This window comes from Lycium barbarum, chromosome 10 (genome assembly GCF_019175385.1).
Source record: "Lycium barbarum isolate Lr01 chromosome 10, ASM1917538v2, whole genome shotgun sequence".
Lineage (NCBI taxonomy): Eukaryota > Viridiplantae > Streptophyta > Magnoliopsida > Solanales > Solanaceae > Lycium > Lycium barbarum.
In genome coordinates this window covers 105,942,833-105,955,310 of record NC_083346.1, presented here as the reverse complement: position 1 = coordinate 105,955,310, position 12,478 = coordinate 105,942,833, and the positions used below count along the sequence as shown (strand labels likewise).

General features: G+C 35.0%; 1 protein-coding gene across 1 annotated transcript; it reads left to right on the top strand.

The window, feature by feature from the left end:
* The first annotated feature begins 11,528 nt into the window (after positions 1-11,528).
* Positions 11,529-12,478, top strand: LOC132613250 (uncharacterized). Its single transcript, XM_060327280.1, has 2 exons — positions 11,529-11,887; positions 12,094-12,478. Exons 1-2 carry the CDS (start codon positions 11,529-11,531, stop codon positions 12,476-12,478), a joined length of 744 nt encoding a protein of 247 aa, XP_060183263.1.

The following is a 12,478-nucleotide window of genomic DNA, read 5'->3' as shown; positions in this document are numbered from 1 at the left end:
GTGTCTGGTGCGAAGGAAAATGTTTTCTTGAAAGTGTTTTTTTGGAATATAAGTGACTTTCTTACTTATTTTCTTAATATGTTTTATATGTAAATAAAAAATGTTCTACCAAAGATATTTGTATATAATCTACTCAAACACCATGGGAGGTGGGAGTGGGGTAGGAGTGTGGGCAGGGATGGGGCTATGATGGTGGGGTGTAAGTATGGATGTGTTGGAGGGTGGGGATAGAGAATCAATGTGGAACAACATGACTTGCGGAACTTGTTTTTCTACGTCTACTAGGGAAGTCATTTTCCTCATTTTTAAGGAACTTATTTCCTTGATAAAATGTTTTTCAAAAATGTTGACCAACCAATTATGAAAAAATTGAAAAATATTTTCTGGAAAATGTTTTCTTCTGTGCCAACACACACCCCAAACGGCTTGCAGTTTTGTTTTTCTAGAGTGTACCTATACACAAGAGGGCGAGGGGTTGAATTGTGTATGCCTAATTTTCGCCTATTCAGGAACACACTGTTCCTAAGCGTAGAGTGTAATATGTAATAAACACACAAAATTTTACGTGGAAAACCCCCTTGCTCAATAGAGTAAAAACCATGACCTATATTGTGTAGGATTCACCTCAAAACTACTAAACAACAAGATCGATTTTAAGTTATGATTCAACAACCAAAGGGATGGATGTGCAAATGAGCTGTGATTAGCCCTAGGAATCACAAGGAAGTAGAGAACAAATGAATTGCAGTTTCAAGGCCATTTGATACAAGGAAAGTACTATTGATTATTATGTGTATATATGAAAGCAAATGTTATTCATTGAAATTTGTTGTGCTATTTTGGATTTTTTGGAGGGAGGCCAAACATGACAAAATGATATAGTATTAACCTTACATAATACATTTGTCTCTGTCTTCTACGCGTTGTTTTTACTAGTGTTCTGTTTCTATTAATCTAGCAGCAAACAAAATTGTTGGGTTGTCACACCTCCTACCTTCCAATATATTCTCATCGAATTTGAGTGCATGTATTGTCAGTATAAAGATTTTTTTTAATACAATCAGGAAAGGGAAGATCTATCACTAAAATTACGTGTTCGGCAGAACCAATAGCTATGATCCAGACCTTGTGTGTGTATTAAAAAATTCACTTAATATGTATAAATAATCTAGGCAAAATCCAATAGCAAAAACGATTATAATTTAAAATCCATGAACTTAAAATCCTAGATCCAACTATACAATCAGAATATCAGATCACTCAATGCTATGTAATTAACTTAAACTCATTCTCATTTTGTACTTCTTTCTTCTTGTGAATATTTTTTAATGTCATTTAAAAGGTGATTTTTTTTTTAGTTAAATATGGATTTACTGGGGAGAGATAAAGATAATACATGATTATGTTTCCTCACCTTTCTGTCGATATCATGTAATCAAGCTGGTCATGTTATTGTTCCTTTTTGTTTTTCTTTGTAATGTTGCTGAGTTTTTATCCCCTTTTCTGTTAATCATAATCTTGCATTTGGTTAAGTTCGTAAAGATATTCTTATTTCAGTAGGACTTAGTGAGCCAAAAAAGTTTGGTTTATGCTTGTTTCCATTAACTCTGACTTTTTCTTGTCTGTACATTACCAAGATCTCTTGATGCTGATCTAGGACCCATTTCATGATGGATATAGCAGAAATTACTTTAGAATCTTTGACAATGAACTAATATATATTTTTGTTTTTGTTGCCAGGTCTTTGATATAATGGTAAGAGCTCAGCACTTGATGTATAAGTTAAGCGCACGTCATGAGTTCGAACTCTTTGCAGACAATATCTTCGTATTTTGAGTGCAAAAGTGTAGAGGGACAGGATTATTATTCACCGAGATTCAAACTCGTGTCATTGACCCTTGAAGATTTCTCGATTATCAAAAAAGTATTTTTAGTTTATCACTAATCCCTTCGTTGTGATTTCATATTCTACGCCGCATAAAATGAAACATAAATTGAATTCATAACTTATACATATTTTATTTATGTGAGATTGTAAGATGACAAGCCAAACATCGTATTTGATTTGTTAAATTTTATTCGAAACAACTAAAAAGCTACCAAATAGCTATGTAATTTAAATACGTAAATAACTCTCTTCCTAATGAGCAACCAAATGACACCTAAAAGTTTTACAAATTTTATTTTAAGTAACAAATTAAAAACTGTCAATGGTTGAGAATTTTGGGAGAAGCTCCTTCACTAAATACTTAGTAATGTGGTAATAAGTTGATTCAGTGGGATGAATGCTATCAAAGAAAACATATTGTGAAGTATCTGAACACACTGGAGATTTTTTTTTTTTTGTACACAAGGGTCCTGCTTCTAATAATCCAGTTCCACAACAACCTCTTTTTATTTCTTCAAATCCTGTCATAATTATGTAAAAATAAGAAAACAAAAAGCATTTTAGATTAATAAGAAGAATAAAAAGGCGATTTGGGGAGGTTTGTAAAGTATAAACTTGGTTAATATTGACATCCACTGACTTCGTGATCAATGAAGTAAGTGCAAATCTTAGAGAGTTTAAATTTTAACAGAAATTAAAAGCATTCCAGGTGATTTCTTCCTATCTGCCTAAGTTTCGATGGCCATAGTTTGCTAAGGTTGTCCAAGGTTTCAACTAGCTACCCTTTACTTTATGTGGCTACGCTACTAATGAAAGAGTTACCTGATATATGTGTTGGTAAAAGTAATAAATGCTCAATAAAATAGTTAAAGTGTGTGAAATTGTAATATACATTAAAATATTACCCGATTTTTTAATATGAAATTGTAATATACCTTCTTATGTGTATACATGAAAATGCGGTTGGTGCAACTATTCCAAACTAACACTTCCAATCATTTTAAAATTGGATAAAAAGTTGTTTACATAGAATTTGATCCCTCTTCAATAATAATGTAATCTCATGTATTAAATATTAATTGTTTTGACAAACTGAATTATGTTGAATGATACTGCGGTTTTAAAGAGACGAGAAATCATTTGTTTTCTTTTCCTTTGTCAAATAAACCCTTATTGTACCAATCAGTCAGTATAAATTAAGTTAGATATTTAAAAAGAGATAAAGAATCATAACTATGCTTAACAATAAACAGTATTTTCTAAAGGGTGTGTAATAGAATTATGATGTACTCACACAAATATTTTCTAATTAATATTAAGAGAACACAAAGAAGTAAACGTTACATAACTAAATAACTCAAATGAAGCATTGCAAATTTATGTTGTTCGGACTCTAAAAAAAAATGATAGTGCATTTATATCGGATCTTTCAAAAAATTTCATTTTTGAGGAAATCGATATGCATCCAGTAAGTTTTTTGAAGAATTCGAGCAACATATAATTGAAAGCTTACCATATTCATGTGGATTAGTGATCAAATCTGATAAAGAAGTATAGAAAAAGGGGATAACATAAACACCCAAAGACCCGGAGATGAGAATAAGATGGTTTCCGTTGGTAAAGGACTTCTAAAGGGGATTTGTCACCCAATAACTTGCTTGGTAAAATATTGAGGAGATAAGTCGCCATTTGCAATGCATGATGCCAAAAAAATGGAGGAATGGAGGCATGAGCAAGAAGAGTCCGGATGACATTATTTATTGAGCGAATTTTTCTTTCGGCTTTCCCATTTTGAGAGGATGTATGAGGACATGAAAGACGGAAAGACATCCCATTGGAGGCACAAAATTTTCCGAATTGACCATTATCATATTCCCTTCCATTATCGCATTGGACATTTTTAATATGACGTTCAAATTGAGTAAGAATGTGGGCCTTAAAATCTATAAATTTCGAGTAAACATCAGATTTTCTAGCCAGAGGGAAAGTCCACAAATAATTGGTAAAATCATCCAAGAAAAAAACATAATAACGATGTCCCATAGAACTCAAAATGGGAGAAGTCCACAAATCACTATGAATAATGTCAAACGGAAATAAAGTTTCGGAAACAGAACTAGCAAAGGGCAATTTACATGTTTACCAAGAACGCAAGAATGACAAATACTAGATGAACTAGAACTATTACATTCAATGCTTTTATTATGCCTAAGAAAATCCAAAATAGAAGCTCCCGGGTGGCCCAAACGATCATGCCAACGTGTAGAAGACAAGGCAGCAAAGGTTGAAGGTGAATTGGTGGGATATTTGAAGGTGGACAATGGATAAAGAGCACCCCTACTATGACATCTCATGAGAGCCATCCCTGTCCGGAAATCCTTCACAGAAAACCCATAAGGATCAAATTCAACACTTACAGAGTTATCAGTAGTAAATTTACGAACCGATATTAAATTCTTTATGAGTTTTGGTGCATGAAGGACATTGTTTAAAAATAAAGGAGGGTTCGGGGGAGGCAATTTAGCATGACCATAACCGCGAATTGGAATTGAATTACCATCACCAACAAAAATGCCAGTATTACGATTGCTCAAATTAAAATAAGACGAGAGAGTACCTTTTGTGGATGTCATATGGGATGTGGCGCCGGTATCCATATACCAATTTGGATCGGGTTGGCTCAATGTCATCGTGTGCATGGCTGATTCAATATCAGTCGGAGTCCATTGCGGCGTTTGGCCCGCGGCTGCATACGCCTGCTGCTGTGGCCGCGAGCCCAAAATACCAGGTTGGGCCAGCGACCTGGGGCCAGAAGAAGAGGCCTGCGGCTGCCACTGTTGCGGCTGCCACTGCTGCTGTGGCCGAGCCCACTGCGTGGTGGGATACGGGCAAGGGGGAGCCTATTGAGGCATCCATCCCCACTGCCACGGGGAGGAGGACTGCTGCCACTGCTGCTGGTTGCCTGAGATACGACCTCCATGGCGTCGGCTGCCACTGCCGCCGCCGCCGCCAGAACCACGGCCACTGCCGTTATTTTTCCCGCCGCTAGAGCCACGATTTTTGTTGTTATTTTTGCCCCGATGATGGTGAGAACGACCTGAATTTTCCAGAGGAGTAGAGTCATCAAACTCACGGTTGGAATTAGCCACCATAGTCGTGGGCGAGTCATCATGCATTTCAGCCAACGCCTTTTCCTCAAGGCACAAACTTGACCGAGCTTCGGAGAATGGTGGAAGAGGCTTACTTTGGCGGATTTAGGTGCCCACATTCTTGTACGCCTCGGTGAGTCCAGCCACCAGTTGGAGAACGAGGTGGTTGTCGGTCACCGGAGCCCCCATGCTCTTGAGTTGATCGGCCAAGGTCTTGAGACGTTGACAATACACCGAAGCGTTTGGAAAATCCCGCATCTTGACATGAGAGAAATCATGTTCCAATGCAACGGCACGGGAGTTTTTGTTGTCTTGAAAAAGATTACGGAGGCGATCCTAGGCCTCCTTTGCCGATAGATCTTCTTCGATGATCGTATGTAATAAGTCAGTGGAGATGGTTGCATACACCCATTGAAGTACCGTGGCATCCAAAGTGGACCACAACTCCTTTTCGTCGTCGGTGGTAGGAGCCTTCTCCTTTCCGGTCGGCAGAATGTGGGAAAGGACACGGTGAGACCGGGCATGAAGCCTGAATAATTCAGCCCAAGCCGAATAATGATCTGTTTCCATCTCAAGAATGATAGGAATGTGATTCTTGATGTTGGAGACAGCCAAAGCAGGATGGAACTTGGTGTCTGCCATTGATGGAAGGCAAGAAGATGGACGGAAAAAACAAAGAAGAGGACGTCGGAAAAAGAAGAAGAGGACGTCGGAAACTTAGGACAGCGGAAGAAGAAAAGAAACCCTAATATCTGATACCATGAAAGAGATTAATTCCGTGATTATTCTCATTGATGGAGTTGGTAAATATACCATCGTTACAGTGTCCTATTAGGATACAAAATATATTAACCTAAAATAGAAGATTTACAAAATATTATTTTACTACATATTTACAATATTTATCAATATGTAAAGATCACGTGTTCGTGTAATTTTTGTTACACTATCGGTAAATATATGAGTTAGACTCAGTATTAAGTAGTGACTTGCTCATAATATTATCTAACATGTTATCAAAGATGTAAAACTCATCGATAGTGAAAAAAGCTTTTTATTTTGTCAGTATATTATGTTATTTTTTTATTAACCAAAAGTAATAATTCCAACTTTGATAAAAAAAAATCATGAAAGTTAAGACCAGGACACGCTAATCTTGATACCTTTGTAAAGGGAGACATTCATTGATACATCATAAACGCAGAGTCTTAAACCTTCAAACTTTGCTAAGATATTCATAAAAAAAATGTACAGAGAGTTATCAGAAGACAAAGATGTCAACACCAGGTAATTTCATTTTGTTTGTCTAATGTTTTTTCTTTGAGAAAAGTAACATATCCCATCTCTCTAAATTTTGGGAGTTCTCGTGATATCTATACGTTAGCAAAAGTTGACTAAAATAAGTTGAATGACTTTTGTGTTACAAAGATGAAAGTTGAGTGACTTTTCAGTTACAAAACAAAGTCAAGTGACTATTGTGTTATAGTTACGATAGTTGAGTGACCTTCTGAGAAATCAACTCTTCTTTTAGCCCATCCTATAAATGAAAGTCAAAACAGCTGATCAATCATTTACATAAAGTGGATTCACATTTGACATATTTGCCAATATTGAGAAATAAATTTGAGATATTCCAAAAATGAACTTCAATTTCTTAAAATATATTTATAAATTTAATTAAATAAAGAATACATTTAATTAAATAAAAAATATACTAGAGATCAAATCAATTAAATTGTAACCTTTTTTTAAATTAATGATAAATAAGTTAAAAGAATAGTTACAGAAAAATTAGAATAAGAAGGTAATTGTAATATCACAAACAAGGGAACCATCAAGTGTTGATCGAGAGGGGACAAATAGATATCTCTACTCTCAATTAAAGGTCTTGGGTCAGAGTCCTGAGAATGAAAAAAGTCATGGTAAGAAGTGTTTCCCCTTTTAATAGGCCTTATGCAACGAGAATCCTGGTTAGTTTGGGGCTCAAATGCGGGCATTTGAAATTATCCCGCATTGTTTTTAGAAAGGTGAAGTGCACAAATACCAGCTTTTGGGGTCGCTATTTAATTAGTACCTTTTATTTTTTATTTTTTTTGCAAATTTATATTGTTCGGGAACAATTGCAAACATACGCCCGCTAGTTCCAGTCTCTCCCTCGAATGCATAAGTTGCGAAAATTAGCGTTTGAAGTTTGACTAACTTTGGACTTTTTGTTTGAAGTGTGGCCTTCTGAAGACCAAACATCGGACATTTTTGTCTGAACTGTGATATGACTTATAAGGCCAAACCTCGGACATTTTATGGCATTGGCAAGGTTTTAGATATATAATGACTTGCCAAGACAAACTTCTTATATTTTGGCATGAGCCCGGGGTCTATATTTGGCTGAACTTTAGACATTTGGCACGAAGCTCAGGTGAACAAATTCGCCCAGAACCAACAACTTTTCTTTCAAATTTTAAGTAGAAGAAGCCTTTTGTCTGTAACTTATCAATACTGAACACACATTAAATAATTTTTAAAAAGTGGGTACAAGTTAAATGACAAACCTAAATAGGACACACCATGAAATTTTACATTTTGGAGGGACCAAATTTACAAAAAAGTAAGGGCACATGGTAGTTTTAAGACTTTTTTTTTGCGCGGATTTCCCTTCATTTGAAGTGGTCTTTAATTTTTGGCCTTCGTCTAATACCCCGAGGTTCTGGGTTCGAATCCCAGCTCAGTAAAAAAAAAATGTAATTTTCGCAAGGCAGATGTTTGGATTCGCAAAACTCTGCCTTAAGGCAAAATTTTGGCCTACCAAAAGTGGTTGATTTAGTTAAGATTATTAACAAAAGTCCTAAATACCGGAAGTAGATGGAATAACAGTGGAACTTGCATCTGGTCTTCAATAAGCTCTCTTTTAATCATTCACTTCCAACTTTCTTTTCTTTAACTTCCATCAAATTTGTAGTGTTAAGAAATGTTACAAGTAAATAACTATTACAAAGTTTCAGGTTTCCTTACAATATAAAAAAGCAGTGGTCCAATACAGACCTGTAAGGCTGTAACATCTGTAAAAACACTGTTTTGCAGAGAAGGATCTTGCACTATTAAGTTGTTGCATTGCGTAGGGCACTCTACCTTTCAAGTGATTTTACTATATCCAATGACAAGGATCTTTAGTGGTGAACATTATGCCCAAGCATCTCAGAGCCATATGTTATAGTATATGATTTTGTTAGAGTCTACAATATAGTTCAATTAAAATGAGAAGTAGTGAATTTGCTGTCACAATACAAGTCTGCTAGTCATGTATTTTGCCAATGAAAATTTGCAAAATTCTGGCCATGCAAAACTCTGCCTTGCGATTCTTTTTAAAATTTTTGACTGAGCAGGGGTTCGAACCCGAAACCAAGGGATTTTTAGCAAAGGGCAAAAATTAAAGACCACTCCCAGCGAAGGCCAATCCTGCAAATTGCCCGTTTTACGAAGTTTCTAGCTAAGCGGCCAAAAATACAATTGGGCCAAAATACAATTACAAAGCAAAAAACAGAAAAACAGGTCTGTGTTAAGCAAACTACATATTTAGGCCCAAACCAATCTTGCGCATCACAGCTGCAATTCAATTTTAATCTGTCTAAATTCAGGTCAACCCGTCCATTTATATACTACTAAAACCATTCATTTTGGTTCTATTTATATAATTAAAAATTTCAGCGAAAAAAAAATACAAGTAAGAAAGGGGATGCTAGTTTGAATGGTGAGTCACACTACTTACAAAATTACTATTTCCCATTGAAAATTTAGTAGTGGCTATTTCTACAGACATTTTAGTTGAATCAATGAGAAAAGAAAAAAATTGTGTTTTCACACGAAAAACTTAGGAAGTTTTTCTAATGTTTCAATGTGAACTTGCTTCTCACTATGTGTTTTCTCAGTGAACTGGTTCATAATGAGATGAAAAAATTATCTTTTATATTACGTATTTCCCACTGAATACTTGTGGAAAAGATCTCTTTTCATACTAGTGTCAGCATTTGCATATGTTTCCAGATGGGGTTTACGTTTTAAGTTCGGGAGTGCAGACATTTTCTAGTACTCTTGTCACATTTATTCATGCAAAAGAGATTAAAAAAGAAAAAAAATCACAAACAGCTACATTTTAGCTCCTTCTAACAAATTATAACTACATGTTCTATATTTACAATTCGTAGTTGGAGGACTCTATATTTAGCTAGAAGACAGGTATACTAAAATACAGTATAAATATAACGGAAATACACATGCTGGGCTAACTGAAAGTGCTATATTTATGGAAACACAATCTATTCCAATTTAAATTATAATCAGTTGTAATGTTCCCTGATTCACGCAAATATCCTCCCATTCCATATCTGATCCCATATCACATTCAAACAGCTAACAAATTCAAAAAAAGTTGAATTCAAAAAGTACATTCATATTTTTGTAACCAAAAATAAAAAGGTTCAAAAACTAGTTCATAAAAAATCTTTGAAAAATAACAATATCAAACCAGTGAACAGAGCTTGATTTAAACGACGAATATATATTTGATTTCATCTGTTGAAATATCGAATTCAAGTTGGGTTCATAATTGAGGTAACAACGTTTTCACTGCAACCTTTTTTATTTTTTCGCCTTTTCTGAAATTTTGAATATACGATAAATCAGATTCATAGATTCAAAATATTATTGTTTCAGCTAAATTGAATATAACACATTGCTGTATTCAAAAACTACAGGATAATGACAAGCGTAACGGCGTTGATCCGGCATTCTGGTTTTTGGAACGATCATAACTGTTTTGTGAATTACAAAATTGATGTTGTTGTATTCACTGATAATTGCAATTACGATGAGTTAGTTTCTACAATTACAAAGCAATTAGGCGTGGATACTGTTAGAAAAACTATTTCAATAAAATATATTGTTGAAGGCGATTTTCAACCAATGGAAATACACAACGATATGAGAGTTCGTGTGTACGTTGAGCTTAAGAGAGAAAACAGAGTTTTGGGGATGTATCCAATGTGCATGAGTATTCATGATTTTGATGTTGCGGATGATGCAACTGGTAATCGTATTGTTAGAGATGATGTGTTGCAAATTGGATATAGCGAGAATCGGGATGGTATGGAAGTTTGTGATTCTACAGGAAAGGTTGTTGTTTTGTTTGAGAATGACAACAATTTGGTAATTTCGAAACCGGAAGCGAAAGGAGTTTTTGTTGATCAAATTTACCAGGATAAGGAAACTTTGAAAATTGCGATGACGAAATACGCAATTCGCGAAAGATTCAATTTCAAAACAGAGAAATCGAATGCTATAAGGTATGATTTTCTAAATGTATTTTGGTAACTGAAAGTGCAGATGTATTTTTGTTATATTTGTACTATATTGAGATGATTTGTTAACTTGTTTAGCACACTGTTAATTAAAAAATGTTTGATGCAATATATTTCTAATATATTTTTTTGTATATTTCTACTGTATTTAATTGATTCAATATGTACTATTTGCATTGTATTATGTAGCTATACTCTGGCATGTTGGTCGCTGGAATGTAAATGGAAGTTCAGAGCGTCGAGAATTGAGGATTCTGAAATGTTCAGGGTTAGATCTTTCGATGACGAACATACATGTCCGTTGAAAGACAAGGTGTATTCACAAATACAAGCAACAAGTTGGTTTATTGGAGAAGCGGTTGTCAAGGCGAAAATAACTTACCATAAAAGGAAGGTCACACCTAGGGATATAATAGACGATGTTAAAAATGAATTTGGCGTAGATGTTTCTTATATGATGGCATGAAGAGCTAGAGAGAAGGCTATAAAAGATTTCAGAGGTGATCCAGCTGATTCATACAAGAAGTTGTCGGCATATATATGCATCCTTGATAAAACGTATCCTGGATCGCTTGTTAAAATGCATAAATCACCAGAAAATGAGTTTATGTATTTGTTTGTAGCACTCAAAGCATTCATAAAGGGATTCGAGTGTTGTAGACCAATAGTTGTAGTGGATGGTGCACACCTTAAATCAACATATAATGGTACGTTTGTGTTGGCAAGTACTTTGGATGGAGCAGGTATGTGTAATTTTATTCTATGATTTTTTTTTTATAAAAATATGCTATTGATTTTCAAATAAAGCTGCTAAAAACATACTCTGGATATATTGCTGGTAACTTGTGAATAATATATGTTGAAATACACTGTAAATATGTGGTGAATATATTGTAAATATATACTGTTATTTTATAAATAATGTTGTTAAAAACACAGTGTGAGATCAAATTCAGTTAAAATATGTGTTGAATATATTATAAAGATATACTGATTTTTGTAGGTAATATCCTACCACTAGCGTATGGTGTGACAGATTCTGAGAATAATAAGTCCTGGACGTGATTCTTTGAACCGTTCAAGCAAGCTTATGGTGTTAAGCAAAATATGTATGTCGTGTCCGATAGACATGAAAGCATAATGCACGCAGTTTCTAAGGTGTATCCTATTGTTCCTCATTTGGCTTGTATATGGCATTTGTGGAAAAATGTGACAAAGCAATACATAACAAACAGTGAGGTGTTGAGTCCTATATTTTATTCACTGGCAAAGGCATACACCCAGGATGAGTGCGATAAATTGATGGAGAAGATTGGGAATGTTGATATTCGGGTAAAACGATACCTAGAAGATGCTGGAAGGGATAAATGGTCTAGGCTTTATTCACCTGTTAACAGAGGATGGACAATGACTTCGAATATAGCCGAATGTATTAATGGAAAACTGGTTGCTGCAAGAGAGTTACATAATTTTGATTTCCTTAAAGAAGTGAGGAAGATGTTTGGTAGATGGAATTGCACAAATAGAAAAAATGGTACCTACACATTCACAACACTTATGAGGCGGTATCAAGAGATGTTGTCGATCAACGAGTACAAATCAATACGAATGAGGGGATCTTTTTTTGCACCACAAAATTTTAATCTATATTTTACTATATCTAATCTATATTTATCTATATTCCCAATATGGTAAAATTGCTCAGGTTAATGCTTGTTTATTGGTTAAATGGTTATCAGGTTGAAGCGTTAACTGAATATGTTTACACAGTGAATGATGGACCGAGGCGTTGCATAATCGATTTGAAGAAGAAAACTTGCAGCTGTAGGATGTTCCAACTGGACGAGATACTGTGTTCTCATGCATGGGCAGTATTGAAAAATAAAAATTTGACTGCTGATGCATATTATTCGGAATTATTCAAGCCAGAAACAGTTGTGAACACATATGATGTGCCGGTTGATCCTCTTCCTGATAAGACCGAGTGGAATGTTCCTAAAAGTATATCAGATGAAGTTGTTATGCCACCGATCTATAAGAGACCCCTGGGAGGCCAAAAAAGAGGAGGGACAAGCCATTACAGGAGTTGA